The sequence below is a fragment of the Rhinolophus hipposideros genome, assembly GCF_964194185.1.
Source record: "Rhinolophus hipposideros genome assembly, chromosome: 18".
NCBI classification, from domain to species: domain Eukaryota; kingdom Metazoa; phylum Chordata; class Mammalia; order Chiroptera; family Rhinolophidae; genus Rhinolophus; species Rhinolophus hipposideros.
Window position 1 is genome coordinate 19,111,534 of NC_138064.1, and position 22,745 is coordinate 19,134,278.

At 34.2% G+C, this 22,745-nt stretch overlaps 1 protein-coding gene across 1 annotated transcript in view; it reads right to left on the minus strand.

Annotated features, from left to right (window-relative positions):
- ABCB5 (ATP binding cassette subfamily B member 5) overlaps positions 1-22,745 on the minus strand; it is a gene marked incomplete at both ends in the record, with an annotated part of 98,579 nt that overhangs the window by 37,887 nt on the left and 37,947 nt on the right. The window contains 3 exons of the mRNA XM_081079703.1: positions 116-259; positions 11,857-11,997; positions 13,543-13,704. Of these exons, the coding sequence (XP_080935829.1) occupies positions 116-259; positions 11,857-11,997; positions 13,543-13,704 (447 nt within the window). The remainder of the gene's footprint in view (positions 1-115; positions 260-11,856; positions 11,998-13,542; positions 13,705-22,745) is intronic.

Here is a 22,745-nt window from a genome sequence, read left to right on the forward strand (position 1 = left end):
CCCACCACAAGTCTCAATTTTCCCCTTGCTGGATCAGAGTACAAACAGGTCTGTTCTCTCAGGCTACACTTCACTTAAATTTGTTTAAAAAAATTAGCAAATTAGATTTACTTACAGTTATGATTTTTGCAAAGATGATGGAAAATATTGGATGAACAGTTCCATTTAGAACAGAAGCCAATGTCCCCAGAACCACAGAAGGCCATTCAGACTTGTTTAATTTAAAAATTTTTAATAGAGAAACTTCAGGAAGACTTTTCTATAAATAAAATACCTTGGTTATAAATCCAGGTTGACAGCATAATGAAACCTAGAGAAGTTAGCCATCTTAAACAGAACTATATTGTAAAATATCAAATATAATAGGTGGCAGAGTAGAAAGTAGAATTTTTCTTAGAAAGATTTCACTGCTCACAGTACTGACGACGACCTCAAACCATAAAGGAAATAATCTTACCCAAAAGTGACTCTTTGTGTAACTTATCATTTTGGGATTTCACTCAGTTGCTATGATTGAAAAGTACAAATTAATCCACATGTTCTTATAGCTAAGACTCACAGAAGAAATGATACATTTTTCTTTTTTCTTAAATAATTTTTTATTTTTTAATTATAGTTGACATACTTTAGTACATTAGTTTCAAGTGTGCGACACAGTGATTAGACATTTACATAACTTATGAAGTGATCACTCCGATAAGTCTAGTAACCGTCTGACACCATACATAGTTATGACAATATTATTGCCTATATTCCTTATGCTATGCTTTACATCCCCATGACTATTTTGTAACTATCAACTTGTACTTCTTAATCCCTTTCCCTTTTCCACCCACCTTCCCCACACCCTCCACCCTCAACCTGGCAACTATCAAAATGTTCTCTGTATCCATGAGTTTGTTTCTGTTTTGTTTGTTCATTCTGTTTTTTAGATTCCACATATAAGTGAAATCATATGGTATCTGTCTTTCTCTGCCAGACTCATTTCACCTAGTGCAACGCACTTTAAGTCCATCCACATTGTTTCAGATGGCAAGATGTCATTCCCTTTTTTGGATGACCAATACTCCATTCTATATATGTAGCACTACTTCTTTATCCATTAATCTATTGATGGTCACTTAGGTTGCTTCCACATCTTGGCCATTATAAACAGTGCTACAATGAACAGATAGATACATATGTCTTTTCAAATCTGTTTTGGATTTCTTTGGATAAATACCTAGAAGTGGAATTACTGGGTTCTTTTTGTCTGTAGTTATAGCCTTTGTTTTATAGTCTATTGTGTCTGGTATAATTATTGCTAACTCAGATTTTCTGTTTGTTTCCATTTTCATGAAATACCTTTTCCTTTATTTTCAGTCTGTGTATGTCTTTTGATCTGAACTGGGTCTCTTGTAGGCAGCATATGTATGGGCCTTGTTTTCTTATCCATTTAGCCACCCTATGTCTTTTGATTAGAGCATTTAATCCATTTACAATTAACATAATTACTGATAGGTATGTAGTTAATGCCTTTTATTATTCATATTTTTAATTTATTTTTTTCTTCTTAAAGAAGTGCCTTTAACATTTCTTGTAATACTGATTCAGTGGTGATAAACTCCTTTAACTTTTTCTTATTTGGGAAGATTTTTATCTGTCCTTCAATTCTAAATGATAGCCTTTCTGGATGGAATAATCTTGACTGTAGGTCCTTGATTTTTATCACTTTGAATACTTCATGTCAATCCCTTCCGACCTGCAAAGTTTCTGTTGAGAAATCAACTGACAGTCTTATGGGAACTCCCTTGTAGGTTACTAACTGCTTTTCTCTTGCTGCTTTTAAGAGTCTCTTTTTCTTTAACCTTTGACATTTTAATTTTGATTAAAATTTTGGTATGGGCCTCTTTGGGTTCATCTTGTTTGAGACTCTCTGTGTTTCTTGGGCTTGTATGTCTATTTCCTCTATTGGGTTAGGGAAGTTTTCCATTATTATTTCTTCAAACAGATTTTCAATTGCTTGCTCTCTCTCTTTTCCTTCTGTTGCCCCTACGATGTGAATGTTAGTACACTTGATGTTGTCCCAGAGGCCCCTTAATCTATCCTCATTTTTTTGGATTCCTTTTTCTTTTTGCTGTTTTTAAAAAAAATTATTATTATTATTATTATTATTATTATTGGGGAACAGGACTTTATTGGGGAACAATGTGTACTTCCAGGACTTTTCCCAAGTCAAGTTGTTGCTCTTTCAATCTTAGTTGTGGAGGGTGCAGCTCAGATCCAGGTCCACTTGCCATTGCAGGGGGCGCAGCCCACCATCCCTTGTGGTAGTTGAACCAGCAACCTTGTGGTTGAGCGCCCATTGGCCTATGTGGGAATTGAACTGGCAGCCTTCGGCATTAGGAACATGGAGCTCCAACCGCCTGAGCCACCGGGCCGGCCCCTCTTTTTGCTGTTTTGATTGGGTGTTTTATGCTACCTTGTCTTCCAAATTGCTGATTTGATTCTCTAATTGCTTCATCTAATCTACCTTTGATTCCCTCTAATTTATTCTTCATTTCATTTATTATATTCTTCATTTCTGACTGATTCTTTTTTATGTTTTTCATCTCCATTTTTATGCCGCCTATGTCTTTGTTGAAGTTCTCCCTGAGATCACTGAGCATCCTTATGACCAGTGTTTTGAATTCTGCATCTGGTAGATTGCTTGTCTCCATTTTGTTTAGTTCTTTTTCTGAAGTTTTGTTATGTTCTTTCATTTGGGACATGTTTCCCATTTTGGCTGCCGCCCTGTGTTTGTTTCTGTGTATTAAGTAGAGCTGCTATTCTGCTGGTCTTGTTAAGAGTGGCCTTATGTAGTAGGTGTCCAGCAGGGCGCAGTGGCGCAGTCTCCCTGGTCACCTGAGCCAGGCATTCCAGGTGTGTTCTTTGTGTGGGTTGTGTGTGCATCCTGTTGTTGAGACTTGATTGCTATTGGCATGTCAATGGGAGGGATTGACTCTTAGGCTGATCTTGTTTTGAGAAGTCACTGTGACTATAGTGGAGGAGCTGTTGTGCAGGGGCTGACCCGACAGAGCAGAGTTCCCTTTAATAGGTTCTGGTGCCTGCCCAGCCTGCCCTTGGGGGCCTTGGAGGTGGTTGGTTTGTGCTCTGATATGGTCGGAAGCTGGTCACCTGGTATGTTGGTTTTGGGGTCTCTTAGGAAAGCCTTGCTCTGGAGCAAGCCTAGGTCAGCCATTGCCGGTGCCCTTCTCGGGCCCAGGCATATTTTTCTTTACTCCTATTAAACTGAATGGGATATCGTACTCTAGGATAGGACACAATCTAGGTAGGAACTAAGGAGACACAGAAGGTAAAAGCTTTCTGGCATTTTAAGCATAATTAACTTTCAAGCTTAATTTTCCAGTTTCATGACTTATTAACAGAAACATTTTTCTAATGCCTTGGTTAAAAGCTTGTTTGGGGGTTCCCATTTACAAGTAAATTGCTACAGTATCTGAGCATATTACTTAGACTTGCGAAGCCTCAGTTTTCTCATCTTTCCAAGGGTGAAGATATCAGTTTCTATCTTACAGGTTTGATTTTAGAATTAAGATTAACTCAGTCTTTGCTAATAATAAGTACGCAACAAATGTTAGCTGTTTCTAATGGTATTATTACAGAGAAAGGATTATATTATTCAAAATTCCAGATATTTTACAGAGAAAACACAATGTAAGCAGCTGTTCTGGTATCTGCCAGTCCTTTCAATGGGATGCGTGGAGGGTAACATGGGAGATAATCTTTAAAAATCTTGTAAATAGCTTTGTGCTGAGTAATTATTTCATATAGGAAAGTAGACAGTAAACTACTAGGCATTTCATATGTTAAAGCTTCCTCCTGGTATTCACTCTTGATGGAATGACATTTATGAAACTATTAACCAGAGAATTCTTCAGGAAAGACTATAAACTAGTTTATAATTCTTGCTTTAATCTTAGTCTGGCAATATAATGTAAACTGTATTGTTTGAACAACAGAACTTTTGAAATTCTAAAGCCTTTAAAGTCTACTTTCAGGATGGCTGAACCATCATTATACTGGGTCACTTAATAATTTGACTATTATCTTTCCTTCTGAAGTTTTCTGAATATCATTGTCAGAAAGAGCCTCACTTCAGTTAGTTGACTGTCCAAAAGAAAATACAGAAATTTAAAAAGTTGCATACCAACTCTTTGTTGAGCATTGAAATTTTTTTGTTAAATTCTTTATAAAAATCACCTCATTTTGTAATAAAACTAAGGCTTAGTGTGTCTCTTACTGGAGTTAGGGGATAAATCCAGTAAATTACAGAGCTGGTAAATATAAGAAGGCTATCTTGCTTCTATAGAATCATCTATCTTTTTGACTCTGGGGAAATATATAATAACAGGTTAAAATATAAGTATTACTTAAATAAGTTATCAAGATAGAAAAACTAAAATCAAATAAGACAAAGACAAAATAAAAAATTTCAGTGAAATCATGAAAGACTCCATGCTACCTAAATATGCTACAGGTTATAGCATGTTTTAAGAGAATCTGATATAAAAATATATGACATTATAGGCATTTTGTAAAGACATATAAAAGAATTTTTAAAGTTGAAAAATAAACTCTCTTAAAGAATTAAAATTTCAGCTAATATATTTTAGAGCTTTATTGTGTTATAATTTTCATACAAGGTGTTCATATTTAAAATGTACATTTTGATAAGTTTTGACATAACTGCACAACTGTGAAACCATCACCAGTCAAAATAATGAACATACTCATTACCTGCAGATTTCTCCTGCTTTTTGTAATCCCTTTCTCCTACACCTCTTAGCTGCCAGTCCTCCTTCCCGACAACCATTGATATGCTTACTTTCACTATAATTTTGCATTTCCTAGAATTTTATATAAATGGAATCATACAGTACATGCTTTTTCAACTGGCTTCTTTTGCTCTACATAATTACTTCGAGATTTATTCACGCTGTTGTATGAATCAACAGTTCATTCATTTTTATCGCTGTGTGTTATTCCATTGCATGTATACCACAATTTATATACCCATTTACCTGTTGACATAAATTTGGGTTGTTCCCTGTTTTGAACTATTATAAAGTAAACTGTTCTGACCATTTATATACAAGGCTTTGTGTGGACATATTCTTTCATTTCTCTTCGGTAAATACCTAGAAATTGAATGGCTGAATCATATAGTAGGTGTATGTTAATTTTTTTTAAGAAACTGCCAAACCGTTTTCCAAAGTGGGTTTACCATTTTGTATTCCTACCAGCAAAATGTGGAGTTCCCAGTCTCTCCACATCATTGGCAACACTTGGTACAGTCAATATTTTTAGATTTAACTGTTCTAAAAGATGTGCTTATTTCCCATATGCACATCTTCATTGACTAAATGTCTATTTAAATCTTTTGCCCATTTTTCAATTAGGTTGTTGGTCTTATTATTGTTATTTGGAAGTTCTTCGTATATTCTGAACATAAGTCCTTTATCAGATAAGTGACTTAACAAATATTTTCTCTGAGTTTATGGCTTATCTTTTCATCTCTTAAAAGTGTTTTATAAATAGGGAAGTTCTTGATTTTGGTGAAGTCATCAATTTAATTTCTTTTTTATTTTATGAATTGTACTTTTCATGTTGTACCTAGGAAATCTTTGCTAAACTCAAAAGTCACAAAGATTTTTCTATTGAATTTTCTTATGGAATTTTTCTAATTTTACGTTTTTCAGTAAGATCTATAATACAATTTGAATTGATTTTCATCTGTTCTTTGAGGTATGAATTGAGGATGATTAATTTGTATATGGATATCTAATTGATCCAGCATCATTTCTTGAAAAGACTATACATTCTCTATTGAATTGCCTTTGCACTTTTATCTAAATACAGTTGAGATCAACTGATAATACTCTGTGGTCAATTGATAAGATTATATGTGTGGGTCTGTTTCTTGACTATTCTGCTCCATTGATCTGTTTGTCTATTTTTGTGCCAATAGCACATTATTATGTTTGCTATAGTTTCATGTGAAGAATTGAAATTGGGCAGTATAGATCCTCCAATTTTGTTCTTTTTCAAAGTTGTTTTGCTTATTTTATCCTTTTAAACTTCCATTTAGAGTCAGTTTGTCAAATTCTACAAAAATCCTGCTGAGATGTTGACTGGGATTCTTTGAGTCTATAGATCAATTTGGGAACTGACATGTTAACAATATTGAATCTTCTTATTCATGTAAATCTCTCAATTTATTTAGGTCTCCTTTAATTTTTCTTAGTAATGGTTTGCATGTTTAAGTGTATGGGTCTTACAATATTTCATCAAATTTATCCCTAAGTATTTCATAGTTTTGATACTATTGTACATGACATTATTTTTTAAATTTCAATTTCCTATTTTTCTTTTTTAGTATATAGAATTAGAATTGATTTTTGTGTATTGATTATGTATTCTGCAACCTTGCTAAAGCCAATGATCAGTTTTAGTACCTTTTTTTGTAAATTCCATAGGATTATTTTCATAGATAATCATGTTATCTGTGAATAAATACAGTTTTACATCTTTCTTTCCTATTTGGTGGCCTTATTGCACAGGGTGAAATTTCCAGTACAATGTTGAATAGAAATAGTGAGAGTGTATACCCTTGCCTTGTTCCCGATCTCAGTCTTTCACCATTTAGTATGATGCGAGCTGTAGATTTTTTTGTTAATGCCCTTTACCAGGTTGAGGTGATTTCTTTCAATTTCTAGTTCACTGAGAGTTATCAGGAATGGATGATGCATTTTACCAAATGAGTGTTCTGCAGTTATTGAGATGATTAGATTCTTTTTTAAAATAAAGGGAATTACATTAATTTCTGAATGTTAAACCAAACTTGCACTCCTTGGATAAATCCTACTTGGTGATGATATATTATTCTTTTTATATATTGTTGCTTAGGCTTGCAAAAATTTTGTTAAGCAATTTTCCATCTATGTTCATGAGTGATATTTGTCTATATTTTTATTTTTTTGTAGTATCTTTGTCTATTTTTGATATTAGAGTAATATTGGTCTTATAGAATAGGGAGTCCTCCCTCTTCAATTTTCTGTTTGGTAGAATTCACCAGTAAAGCCACCTGAGCCGGGTGTTTTTTTTTTTTTTTTTAATGAACAATGGTTTTAACTAAAAATTCATTTTATTTTTAACAGATATAAGATTATTCAAGATATTAATTTATTCTTGAGTGGACTTTGGTAGTTTGTGTCCATTTCACTGTAGTTGTAGGATTTGTTTGTATAAATGTTTTCATAAAATTATATTATTGTAGTATCTATAGAATCTGTAGTGATATCACCACTCTTATTCTTTATATTGGTAATTTCCGTCTTCTTTCTTTTTACTTGCTCAGTCAGTTCAGAGATTTTTCAGTTTACTGATGTTCTCAAAAAAAAAAACCACAAACCATTTTTGGATTTCATTGATTTTTCTTCTTTATACTTATTTTTCTTCTTTCTAGCTTCTTAAGGGGGAAGTTTATTAGTTTATTCATTTGAGATATTTCTTTTTTATGTAATATAGGTGTTTAATGGTATAAATTTCTTTCTCAGTACTATACCACTTTAAGCTTCATTCACACATTTTGAAATTTTCATTTTTATTCAGTTCAAAATATTTCTGAATTTCTCTTTTGATCTTCTTTGATCCACGCATTATTTAGGAGTTATTTAGCTTCCAAATATCTCGAGATTTCTCAGTCCACTTTCTGTTCTTGATTTCTGATTTAATTCTATTTTGGTCAGGTAATTTACTTTGCATTACATAAATTTTTAAAAGTTTATTAAGACTTGTGTTATGGCCCAGAATATGGTTTATCTTTTTTCAGGTACATTTGAAAAGAATGTGTATTCTTTTGTTGATAGGTCAAGTCTTCTATGAATGTCTATTAGGTCAAATAAGTTGATAGCACTATTAAAGTAATATATATCTCTGCTAAATTTTTGTCTGTTTGTTCTATCAACATTTAAGAAAAGGGTGTTGAAATCATTGAATGTAATTGTGAATTTGTCTATTTCTCTTTTCAGTTCTTCATAAATTGATCTTTTTATAATTATGAAATAACCCTTTTTATCCTTGATAATTCTTTTTTTTTGTTCTGAAATATACTTTGACTACCACTAATATCATGGTCTACTTTCTAGTAATATTATATATCATTTAAGAACCTTAAAATAGAATACTTCCATTTCTCCCTCCCAGTCTTTGGGTATATTTTTTATACATTTTTACTTATACTTGTGTTATGAACATTGTAATGTTTTTTCTTTAAAATGTGAATTATTTTAAAACATTTTAAAAACATTATTTTATATTAACCAATTTACTTACTACTTTTGATACTCTTTATTTTTTTATGTAGATTCAGATTTCTATCTGATATCACTTTCCTTCTGCCTGAAGAACTTCCATTAACATTTCTTGTAGTGTAGGTCTGCTAGTGATAAATTATGTTAGCCTTTTTTTTTTCCCTGAAAAATTTTGTATGTTGCCTTCATTTTTGCAAGGTATTTTTCTGCATGTAACACTCTGAGCTTTTTTTTTTCTTTTCAGTACTTTAAAGATATTGCTCTATTGTCTTCTTATTTACACTGTTTCTGATGGGAAGTTTGTGTTTTTTTCTTATTTTTTTCCTTTATACATATTGTGTCAATTTTATCTGGCTGCTTTAAAATTCTTTTCTTATCACAGGTTTTAAAGCAACTGGATTATCATGTTCGTTGGCATGGTGTTCCTCATGTTTCTTGTACTTGGAATTTATTGAGCTTTTTAGATCTATCTGTAGGGTTTTAATTTTCATCAAATTTCAAAAATTTCATTATTTGTTTAAATGTGTTTTCGTTCCTTCTCACCTTCCTTTTTGGAACATATAAGATTTGGTTGCAATAGCTGTTTATCAAGTGTGTCATTTCTGGGTCTATTTCTATTAATCGATTTTATCTTCATGTTAAGTACTATTTTCCTGCTTTTTTACTTGCCTAGTGATATTTGATTGGATGCGAGATACTGTAAATTTTACTCACTGGATATTTGTGAATTCTTACATATATTATTGAACCTTGTTCTGGGATGTATTTAAATTACTTGGAAATGGTTTGATTCTTTTGAAATTTGCTTTTAAGCTTTGTTGTATGGGCTCAGAGCTGAGTTTATCCTGGGGCTAATTTTTCCCTCTCTGAGTTAATACTATGCTTAATATTCAACTCAATACCCAATGAATTTAGAGATTCCTCATTGTGGCTGGTTTAATAAGAACCATTCCTGGCCCCATGTGAGCTTCATGGATTGTTCTCTTTCGTCCTTTCTGGTAGATCAAAACTGCTTTTGCCAGTTTTCTCAATAAATGTACGAATCAGTACTTAGATGAAGACTCAAGGGAAAAACCTCTGCAGATCTCTGTAACTCTTTCCCTCTCTCTGAGAAACTTTCTCCTCTCCAGTTCTTTGCTCTGAAGACTCTTTCTGCTTTCGCCTCCTAGGCTCTGTTGGGTTTTCCCTTCCAGTTCTGAGGCTTTAAAACTACCCAAACACTAACCTGGGTCAATGATAAGGTTCATCTAATTTTTATCTTTCTTAGGGATCATTGTCTTGTTTTGCCTGATGTCCAATGTTAGAAAACTATTTCACATATTTTGTCCTGTTTCTTGGGCATTTCAAGCAGGAAGGAAAATCTAATACCTGTTAACCTATTTTAGCTAGAAGGAGAAATCTAATTTCATCTGGTTTTCACAGCAATTGACACAAATGATCTCTTTCTCTTTTTGTTATACTTTTCTTAGTTGGCTTCTATGGTACCACACTTTCTTGGCTTTCCTTTTATATTCCAGCCATTCTTTAAGCTCCTTTGCTGGCTACTGCTTTTTTATCTGAATTTAAATTTTGTGGTGTCCTACGTCTCAATCTCCTGTCATACTTGCTTCTTCACCTATACTTTATTTCTCCTTAGATAGCTTTAGTCAGGCCCATCATCTCTTCTCTGTCTTGTTCTCCCTGGTCTCAGTCTGGCTCCCAAACACCATTTTCTACCTGGCAACCGCATCAGGTAAATCATGTAAATCAGGTAAATCAGGTAAATCATGCACTCTTCTGCTGAGAACCTTCTTATGCAACAATGTTTAACCAGCTTTCTCATAGACCCTTTTGGAAGACTGGTGAAATCTATGGACTCTTTCCCAGAAGAATTTATAACAATAGATCTCAAAGAAAGGCAATTATATTGAGATTATAGTATTAAAAATATTTAATAAAAGATTCAAAGTTGTGATGTAGTTATGGATACACTTCATTATTAGCATGTTAAATAACAAGATCTAATAGTGATAAGTGTAAATATATTCTAAGATACCTGTAATAACTGTAATGTGATATGAAATGTTCTATGATTTTTCATTGGTGACATCATAGGCATTGGTAATACTATTGTACTTTGTTGTTTACACTCATAATTAAAATAAATTAAATTTCTATCAAGGATAGGTAGAAAAAAAATTGTGATAGTTTTCCCACTCAGGTTCATTGCCTCTGAATTATATCCAAAGATTCCTTGTAGGTCACAGATCATTGGTTAAAAACCGTCATGGCTTTCTGTTTGAGTGAGAATAGAACCCAAACCTGTTATTATGGCCTACAAAGCACTACATGGTTTGGTCCCTGAGTCTCTCACACACCTCTGTGCCCAATCCTCTCCTCCTTTAGACATTGTGACCCCCAACTCTGCCCTGATATTTGCTCTTCCTGTATTTAAGACACTTCTGTCCTGTTATTGATTTATTGGCTCTTAGGTCCAAATTTATTCTCTTGCCTGACAAATAGTTCTCCTTTACCAGGTAGCAAGATGTCAAGTCCTATCAGTAGAGAGTACTGGAAAGACACTGTAAGAGGAGGAAGCTTTTCTTCCTGCCCTTTCTGGTGGCTCACTGGAGAGATTCCTTCACGGTGAGCTTTTTCCTCTGCTGTTCTGCTTGTGCAGTTTTTTTCAGAGCTAGGTGCCTGTAGGGTGAAGTTTTCTCATGTGTTTGGCCACCAGGTGCTTTCTCCAGCTCTTGGCTTGGCCAGAGGAGGAGTAACCATGGAGCCCAAACAGCACAGGCCTATGTTTCAGCCAGGTCACTGATGCCTGCGCCCTCCCCCACACAGCTTTGTGCATTTGGGCAAGGGGTACTTGTTCTCATGGTTGCTTCCTCACTCCTAACCCTGGGTTTTCCCCAAGTTCAGACCACCCTGCTTTAACCCTCCTTACGTCTCATACTCCTCAGTACTACTCTTTTCAATCTCCAATCTTACCTCACGTCTCATTTCTGTGTCCCCATTCAGCTTCCCTTCTCTTAACATGCCCAGCACCCACTTTGGGCCTCCACCTACACTCTGAACCTTTTCCTCAGCACTCTCTGGTTGTACCCTGGGATTAGAGGACTGGATCCCATACATGCTGGTGTTTATCTCTGTCCAGGTGGCGGAGTGGATTTGGGTCTTTATATGACCCAGCTTGATCTTGAGGACAACTGGTGATATCTGTACCTCACTTCCTGAGCCACTGTTTTAACCCATGGTTTGCCTCATAGGAAAGAATAATGTAACATTCTCATGAGATTTCTTGCCCCCAAAATGACCTCTGACACAAGCAGTCTTATTTAAGGGCTTTTTTCTTATAGTGTCACAGTGATACTAGAGTGAAGTTTGGGAAAGACTTCTGTTTCGTAAATTTAGTGCTATAGTAACATTTTATAATAAATAAATTCAAAATACTGTAAGGATTAAATCAAAATTCATTGGTAAACATGTGGGGAAAACATGTTGGTAGTTGAACCATTACCTCTCTACGTTGAAGAGATTCCACGGTCTTGTCAGTAAAGTCTGACTTGATGCTACTCATGGAGCACAGAGGAACTGAGCTGGTATTTTTTTCAGTAGAATACGCCATTGATTCCATATGTTCATCAGTTTTCTTAATATCCTTAAATGAAGAATATACGTGTTACATGAGAATAATGCCTTAAACATTCAAAGGAACTTTGTTGAACATCAGTCTAAAACTGTACTGTCTCTCTTATTGAAAGTGGTATACTCTTGTACAGTTCTTGCTGAAGCTTTCAGGCTTCATAAAAAGCTAGTTAAGTCAACTCACACTGAAATGCTAGTGAGTGTCAATAACTTACTTTGCCTCCTTTTCCAAAGATCTGTATAATTAACTGAAGAAAACAATGCCTTAATCCCAAACAATTATTCCACTAGCAGGGGCAGATCTTAGTAAAAGGAGCTTTGTGAGGGAGACGACTCAAACATTCTCTTTCTGACCCTTTCTTCTTAGCATTTTTTGGAGCTTATAAATTTATAACATGTAGCTAGGCCCTTAAATGTGAGGCTGGTCCTGGGCCTGAAGGAGAGCTCAGGAGACAATACTTTCCAGGCCTGCCACTGCCGCCCATTCCAAACTGATTAAAAAGTAAAATTGGTGGGGCCAGCTCATAAACAATAAGAAATCATAGGATCAGATAAAGTTCTAAACCAGATTGCTCAAAGTCTAGTTTTTGTTTTTGTTCCTCCCCAGAGAAACGAGACCAGTTTTACTGAAATAAAGGTGCCACATATTTTCTGCTCATCTGAGTGGTGTGAATAAATCTGTGACTTCCCCAGTGAAGAGCTGGGAGGAGGGGGACAAGACAGAAATGAAGAGCCCATTTAGGATGGTGGTGGCCCAGATCAGGGTGGGGAATGGAGATGAAAGACATCGGTGGATTTAGGTACAAAGGAGAATATGCACATGAAAGGCTTCCCAGGGACACTGATTCTTTGACAAGCTTAACAACTGTTAATCAGTCATTTCAAAGAACAATGAACTTTAACCAACCTTATACTATCTTAACATCTTTAATCAGACATTCTTTTATGCTATCACTTTTTTTTCTATACATTTCTCTACCAAGAAAGAAATCTTTTATTTGGCTTCTCATTTTAAAGGAACTATTTACTTTGTGGCAGGTTTAAAATAAAAATTTGACCTCTTCTCTTCATAAATTTTTCTAAGAAGGTGCTTTAACAGGACACAAAGACAATTCCTTTTCCCAAAAAGGCTGCTAGGCAAAATAACAACAACAAGTTTTGGTATGTATATACCTCTACCTGTTTTTATTTCATTTTCATGTGGAAACGCACTAAAGGAATATATCTGTAAATAATTGTGTATGTTCAAGACAAATAATTACAGTGTTAATCTCCATGGTTTGAATTTTTCTGAAAAATTTGACTGGATAATGCTAATGCTAGTAATAATGATATGATAACATTTTTTATGCCAACAGTAAATCTAAATACTAATACAATGCTGAGGATATTAAACATACTGAATTTCTTCACTGAGGAACTATGAATAAACCTTAGTTACTTTAAGATTTAGAAATTTAAGATTATAATTCAGGACTTCTGTTTTCTAGTGTGGTATAATCTCTGAAGAGTTAAAAATAAACCCTGCTAACATAATGTTATGTCACGTAAACATTACCTGTGACATCGCAAGTGAATAATATAGACCTTGTTTCGCCATTAGTTCAGCATGTGTTCCTTTTTCCACCACCATCCCATCTTTTATGGTCACAATCAGATCTGCATTTTGAATAGTGGAAAGACGGTGTGCTACCACAATCGTAGTCCGCACTTTGCTTGTCTAAAAAGAAAATAAAGTATAAAATTAGTAGAAATAACAAACTCTGCAATATTCAAGGAAACTACTTGTCATATTTTAAATATCAAAAAATCTCATGTTTCACATAGAAATTTGGAAATGTTAATTGATTAGGAAGCCCAATGGAAATTAAAATAAAAAGAGTTAGAAAGTTAATGAGATTCCAAATTGGTGGATTTATAAAATCACAGTATCTTAGAACCAGAAAGGAAAATAAAAACCATTTAATCAGAGACACCTAACAGCTGCCTGGCTATTCGTAATTAAAAGTAATTAAGTAAGCAACTTACACTCACTAGTTCTCATTTTCTTCATATTTGCAATAGGGATATTACTTTACTAGTTGGGGACAGATTCAAGGTTATATATGTTTTTAACTTTTTTACAAGTAACATATACATATGGAAAAGTACACATCAGTGTACAGATCAACACACTTTAATAGACCGAATACATCCAGATGCGTAGTACCCAGATTAAGAAAGAGATCATTACCAGAACCCTGAAACCCGCTTAGGCTCTCTTCCCATCATTTGTTACTGCTTACCCACACCCTTGGTAACCACCATCCTGACTTCTAACAGTGTAATTTTTTTGGTATTTTATGTCACTGGAATCATGCAGTATATACCCTTCTATGTCTGGGCATTTTTGTTTAACCTAATGTTTTTGAGATGCATCTATTTGGTTGTATAAAATTATTGATCATTCTTATTGCTGAATAAATATTTGATTGTGCAAATATACCACAATGTATCAATCCTGAGGATATTTGGGTAGTTTCAGGGCTTTTTCTATAATGAATAATTTCTATACATGTTTATTTGGTGAACATATGTACACAACTCTATTAGTTTTATACCTAGGAGAAGAATTGCTGAGTCATATGCTCAGCTCTTTTTTGTCAAACAGCTTTTCAAGGTTGTTGTCCCAATTTATAAACCTTCAAAAATGCAGAATTATGGTTACTCTATATTTTCACCAACACTTGGTCCTTTCTGTCTTTGTCTGGTAGGTGAGTACTATCATATTGTGACTTTTATTTGTATTTACCTGATGACTGATAATGTTGAACAACTTTTCATACGGTCAGTGATAATCTAGATATTCTCTCTTGTGAACTGTAGGTTTTTTTTCATTTTCTATCAGAACTGCCTTTTTCTTGTCAATTTTCAGGAGCTGTTTATATATTCTATATATGAGGGCTTTGTCAGACACTATGCATTAATTATTTTTTTCATCAAAAAGGTTGTCTTTTCACTTTCTTAATGGTGTCTTTTGATGAATATAATTTAAAAATTTTAGTGGAGTTCAAGTGATCGACTTTTCTCTTACAATTTATCACTTTTTTGTGTCCTATTTAAGAAATCTTTACGTACTCTACTGTTACGTGGATGCTTTTCTATCTCTTACCTTGCAATCTTTATCATTTTGCCTTTCACATTTGGATCTATAATTCATGGGAAATTGATTTTTGTGTGTGATGTCAAGTAGGAGTCAATGTATATAGTATTAGCCCCTTATACAAGGTTTTGCTTTCTGTGGTTTCAGTTACCCTCAGTCAACTGTGGTCTGAAAATATTAAGTGGAAAATTCCAGAAATAAATAATTCAAAAGATATTTTGATAGAGAAAACACATTCATATAACTTTTATTACAGTATATTGTTATAATTGTTCTATTTTATTATTAGTTATTGTTAATCTCTTAATGTGCCTAATTGATAAATTCAACTTTATCATAAGTATGTATGTATAGGGAAAAACATAGTATATATGGGGTTAGCTACTATTTGCAGTTTCAGGCATTCATTTGGAATATATCCCCTGCAGATAAGGGGACAATTGTATAGATAACCAATTGTCCCAGCAGCATTTTTTGAAAAGATAATCCTTTCTCTTTTGCACTGCAGAGCTGTCTTTGTCATTAAATCAGGTGACCATTGTTTTATGTCTGTTTTTGTATTTTGTATACTGTTCTATTCAATTTGTGTATTACTGCACCAATGTTACAGTCTTAACTACCATGAAGTTCAAATAGGCCTTGATATCTATTAGTATAAGTCTTTCAGCTTTATTACTATTCTACAAGATTGTCTTGACTATGTAGCTTTTGTAAATGCCTAGCACAATAACTGATACTTCTGACACGCTATAGGAAAACTAAAAACTTTCTGGGTATTTAAGAACTGATAGATAGATAGATAGATAGATAGATAGATAGATAGATAGATAGATAGACAGACAGATGATATTATAACTATTAATACTACAGTACTGGTATATTACTGATATTTAGTTTTATTGTTCTTATTTTTATTCTTATCTATTACAGAGGAGCAAACTGGAGCTCAGAAAAGTTAAGAGGCTTGCTCAAATGCTTCATCTAGACACTGGAAGGATTGGTACTAGAATCTGGTATGATGCTCTCTATTTTCTGAAAAGGGTCTCTCTATTGCAGTAGATATTCTCAATGAAACAGATGAGTATTCCTTTCAAATTCCTCTGTTGCAAATCTATAAGAGAAAACTTCAAAACAATAGTGATTAAATTTAAATAATAATGTGGAAACATATTTATGATACAATGTTATATGGAAAAATGCAGGAAAAAAGTATGCATCATGTTATAACTATGTTACAAATCAATCCACAGAAAAAGACATACAGATAGAAATACATCAAAATATTCATAGTGCCTGTATTTAATTATTGGACCTATGAGTTGTATTCTTCTCTCGGGTTTCTCATTTTTATTTAATGTACCTGTATTTCATTTTTGTTTAAAAGCAAGAAAGTTAAAATAATTTGGAAAAGTATGTTCTATTTTCAATGGCTTTTTCCTATGATATATATATATATATATATATATATATGTATGTATATGTATGTATATAATATATTTATATATACACATATAATACAAATTATACACATGTATATTATATAATATACATTGTACATATGAATATATAATATATATTGTATATATGAATATATATTATATGTAATATATATAACATATAATATATATTATATATAACATATATATTCGTATGTACACACACACAAGCAACAAATAGAGGTTATTATAAAAAACTGAAAATAGTTACATTGTTATGATTAGAGGTCATTTTTACTATTATTTTTATAGCATCTTATTTAAAATAAAAAAAGATGAAAGATACATTCTGATATATTTAACTTATGTTAGCGTGACTATCTAAAGTATCATCCAAACCAGGATACTCTTGAATGGGACAAAAGGAGCAAATTGGAACTTTCTCAGGACAACTGAGAGATGTGGCCATGTGATTATAACTTGAAAACTTTTGAATTTATGGTCTAGGGTCAGGAAAATTAAAAAGGAGTCATGTATTACTCAAGTTACAAATGACAATAGAGAGGTGGTTACCACCTAAATTAGGCATTCTACTTGGACTTTAATTTTTAAAATTTCTTAGGTTAATAGGATTGGTGATGGAGACATTATGACTCATTAAAACTAATCTGCGTTAAGCAGATATTGTCATCAATTTTGGTTTCTGAAATGTAGTCACCAGTAATGTCATACACCTAGTTATGTCAGGAATACATAAATACATATATACATACATATTCAATATATGTATATACATATACATACCCGATGTGTCTGTGTGCATGCATGCACATTTTATACTAGCCTAAGCTGACAAGAATGTTATAATTCAGGTAAGTAATGAGGAATGATGCCTGAGGTTTAGAGGTGAGGCTAGGTCACTGCATCACAATCAGTTTAAAGTTCCCCCTAGTTGTGCTGGCAGGGCAGAGACCTTCGGCAGGACCAGTTTCATGGATGTATGAACTATGCAGTTACTGAAGGCCCTGTGCTGAGGAGGGTCCCACTGTTGGCTTAATGCTCTGCTGCTGCTATCTTATAATTCTTAATCATTTCTGAACAAGAAGACCCACATTTTCATTTTTCAGTGGACCCCACAGACTATGTAGCTGACCATTGGTAAAGGTAAAAAGGTTTCCATGTAGGTGTGTCTTAGTTTGTCCCAAGCATGAATATTAAGAGAGTCCTTTAAACAGGTGGATTAAAAAATAAGAAAAAAGGATAGTTTAACATCTATCCAAGGCAGGGTCCCGTCTTGTCATGATGTTAATAACATTCTAATAATCAGACTCAAATTATTATTCAAAGCATCTAAATTTATATTATATTTTACCTACATCTCCTGTCACATGGAGTAGATAGAATAGTTATTTATGCTCTCAGCAGCTCTGAGTCAGTTCTGTTAAGGCCACAGAAATAGTCATCCATCAATCAGTCAAACAATATTACTGTTAATTATTAATTACTGAAGGCAAAAATAATTGTTACTTTTGAGAATATCTTGTATTTTAAAGAATATTAGAGTTTTAAATGTTCTATAACTAACATTTCCCCATTTGGTTTTGCTTACATAGTCCTGTGAGCAGATTGGGAAAGTATGCTTATATCCCTCTGAGAGATAGGGAAACTGAAGCTCAAAGAAGGTAAGTAATGGATGCCAGTCTGCATAGTAGGTAAGTAGCAATGCTGAAACATTTGTGGTAACTTTTTAATATGCCTTTGTTGCTATTATTTCTTCTAGATAGTACAAATCTGAAAGAATTTCCTATCATCTCTTTTCCTCCTTCAGTTTATAAAAAGCTAAAAGCTAAACAATTAGGTTTTTGACCAAAGGAAGGTCAACAGGAAGATAGGTCTCTGCTTGTCACTTTGCGAGCATTTTTCAGATTACTTCACAATTCCACGCACAACCATAAATCACCAGGTAATTAGCTGGGACTTTGAAATACAGGGTGCTTTAAAACATCTCTGGCAGAATTGCTTGGGCAGAGATAAGAGGCTGAGGAGACCAGCTAGCTTCTCACTAGTGGTGGTAATGAGCTTTGAATAAAGGTGAACAACAGGAAAAGAAAGAGCTATGCAGAGCTGTAAGCACTTGAGAGGGCCCACATTTGACTGCTGGGTCAATTATCAGGGATAATATACCCTCTGGGAAGCCTGTAAACACAGAGTTCTAGTGTCCCACAGCAAGTGTGGGCAGGAAACCTGTGAGAACACAAGTTTCCACTGACTGCCAGTTAGACGGTTGCCTCACGTGGATTGGGGTCCACTGATGACATATGCTTGATGACACAGTCCTATGGTCTTCAAATGTTTTTTTTTCTTTCTTTTTAAAGGTGAAAAATAATTTCATCCAATGAAAGCACAGGTGGAAACTTGATCTATTTAAATAAGTCATACAGATTAAGGGGTAGCTATTTTGTTTAAATTGAGTGGGGGAATCCTACCTGTTCATCCACCCCACCCCCCACCTTCTCCCACTTCTCTAGAGGCTCCTGGAAAACCTTAGTCCCCCATTTCTCCAAGAATACAGTCTGAAAAACCTCTCACTACTCTTATAGATTTCCACCTCTTTTAGCTACAAAATTTTAATTGACCATCTGTTATAAGAAGGTCTCTATGGTAGTCATATGAGAAATACAGGGTTTCTGGCATTTTCACTACTTCATTATGATGCTGAAAGTCAGTTAGCTTGGCATTCTTCTGACTCAACACTGGTTCCATAGCTGAATAATGTGAAATTACTGTCAGGTCACTTCACCTGTCCAAGAATACTTTCTCTTTAGTAAAATAGGATGACAAATGGCAAAATATCAGGCACTTAGAAGGCTGATATTGTGCTCCTTGACCCCTTCCTTTCACCTTGCAGGAATCTACTCATGTGAATATATATGCTTAGGCTAAGAGCCTTTAGAAAGGGAAACACATTCAATATCTAAACTCTTTGCTGAGATGAAGCCACGTGTACTGTCTAATTAGTAACAAGGAATAATACTCTATAGTACATTTTCTTTTTATAGCCTGAAATCTCTTCATTCTGACTTCTAATAAGTTAACAAGTGGCGATAATAAAATTATTTAGTCATTTAATACCTTTGTTCTTCATTTAACTTTATTGACAAGCAAGTATTTGTGGATAACGTTACAAGAAAAGTAAATGATGGTAGGCAAGGAGAGAAAATGCTACAATAATTAGCTCCTCTTTCTTCCGGGAAGGAATAATATTTTATCTTCACCAGATTGCTGACCAATAAATAATACATTAGAGATGTCTGATTTGGTAGCAATTATGAAAATCAATCTTATATAGGAATTTTCTTTATTTGTGGGGGAGGACAAAACTTAGGAATAATTTAAATTTACAAAAATCACCAAGATACTTATCCATATCATGGAAAAATCATATATTTTTAACGCTTTTTATCATATTTTCAAAACTTTGAAATGTCCTGCTAAGTAATAATAATTTAAATTCATTTGTGAAATAAAAATCCAGTACCTATATATTTAATAGGATCAAAACAAGCAGCATAAAGGGACAAAAGTGAGTCTATTAAAAGCCTATATAAGATCCTCAATTTCGGGTATAGTTTGAGTTTCTTTCCTAGGAGGGCAATGTGGTTTTGGGAAGAGGCCAGATTTTTCTTTCTTTCTTTTCTTTTTTTTTTTTTTTAATTCTGGTAAAATATGTATAACATGGAATTTACCATTCTAACCATTTTTAAGGGGTAGGGTCCTCCCAGATCTAGGGCTAATTTCTTCTGTATCACTATTCTTTTATGCCCAGGCTTAAATTGCTATTTTTTTGTAGTAAAATATACATAAAATAAATTTTAAATGAATTTTAATCATTTTTAAGTGTACAATTAAGTGGCATTAAGTACATTCACATTGTTGTGCAACCATCACCACTACTATCTGCACAACTTTTCCTTCATTCTATACTGAAACTCTGTACCCTTTAAACAATAACTCTCAATTCCCCCTCTCTCTCAGCCTCTGGTAACCTCTGTGTTACTTTCTGTCTATGAACTTGACTATTCTAGGTATCTCATATTAGTGTTACCATGCAGTGGTTGTCTTTTTGCATCTGTCTTATTTCAGTCAGCATAATGTCCTCAAGATTTATCCATGTTGTAGCATATGTCAGGATTTCCTTCCTTTTTAAGACAGTACTATTCCATTGTGTGTGTTTGTATGTGTGTATACCAAATTTTGTTTATCCATTCATCTGTTGGTGGACATTTGGGTTTCTACCTTTAGGCTATTGTGAATGATGCTATTGTGAACAATGGTGTACAAATATCTGTTTGAGTCCCTACTTTCAATTTTTGGGGCTGTATACCCAGAAATGGAATTGCTGGATCATGTAGTAATTCTATGTTTAATAAGAGGCTAGTTTTGCAGAGTGATCTGGCTTCAGATCTACCTTCAATCCCTAGCAGATGTATGATCTTGATGCAATATAGCATGACGGTTATGTGAATGAGCTAGAGGGCTGACTGTCTGGGTCCAGGTTCTGGCCACTGTTGCCCAGCTGTTACTCAGCCTCCCTGTGTTTCAGTGGGCACATCATAAAGTAGGAGAATAAGTGTTCTTACCTCATTGGGTGGGTTCTTATAAGGATTAGCTATTATTATCCATTTATTCCTTTATTACACCTAAAATAATAATTTATGAATGGCTTCGAGGGGGTCCATAAAGCTCTCAATATTATATGTAAATCTTTGTGTGTAAGTGCATTTGTAGATTTTTCTGAAGAGTTATAGTGGTTCATTTTTCCCTTTCGTAGTCAGATTTTCAATGGGGCCTTGATCTAGCAAAGAGGGAGAAGCACTACTCTAAAAGAAGTTAATGGCCTATAATGTAATACCATCCCTTGCAAATATGAGCTTGATTAAGCAGGTCTATAAAATATCCCATGATGTTTGGGGAATGAGGGCATGTCTGTGTTACCTTTGCTCTCCTGGCTAAATTAGAGCCAAGGAAATCCCCTTGCAGAAATCCCCTTTCTGTTCCCAATTATTATAGTGTTGTTACAAATAGTAAAAAAAAAAAAAAAAAAAGAGGAAGAAGAAGAAGAAAAAAATCTAAAAAATCCCCAATTCCATATATAAAGAGAGAGCGACATATTTAACTGACATAGATACACCAAAATATGTGTAAGTGTGTGTGTGCAATAACTTAACTTCAACTTTGGAATACCATTTCTTAGGGTTTAATTTAATAAAGTAACCCACAGCTTAATGTAATATACCACTTTTCTTATTGTTTAGTTCTCCCAGTAGTATAAATATAATATAAGGAGCCTTAGAGGAAGACCAACAGAATGCATCATAGTGGGAAAGAACACTGATGATAAAGGAAAGTCCACGAGCACTTCAACAAAAGCAGTTGTCTCTTCTTCAAAGAGTAAAACTGTGATGGAAAGACTTTCCTCATAATGAGCAAAGTGCCTTTTTAAAGATTCCCTGTTTATATGGTATAGCTGAAATTCCCTTAATAATAACTATTCCTTAGATTTGCATACCACTTTTAACATTTCAAAGGGCTTTCACAGGCTTTGTTCCAAAATGAGGGTGGGCTTTCTCTGCTTCCCTAGTGACCTGCAGAGGTTCACAGCCAAGCCTCCTCTTAGTGGGACAGCCTGGAGGCCTGCCATATCGGCATGCCAGGTCCAAACCAGTAGCAAAAAGGAGTCCTGTAGCTTGTGGCATAACTCTTTATCCATTGACCCCAGATGCCCCTCTTGATCAATATCAGTGAAGCAAAACTAGTTTTTAGTAAGCCTAAATAAAGAAATCCAGAAAAGAGCATTTCAGGCCTTGGAACTATTCTGAATCACACTCACGCAAAATCCATTCAACAAATATGTATTGGCTCTCTACTAAAGGCCAGGCATTGTTCTAGTGCTGGGGCACACAGATAACCACTCAAAACCTTTGCCACCAGACAGTTGACATTCCAGTGGAGAAAGAGAGACAACAAAATAAAAAATACATATGTAGTATGTTAGCTGATGAAAAGTGTAATGGCATCTTTAAAGAGCAGCTAATGTGGAGAGAGTGGTGGGATGCGAAGTTCCAGAAGGAGTGTGGCACCCAACTCCAGAGAGCCTTATAGCTTACTGTAAGGAATTTGGTT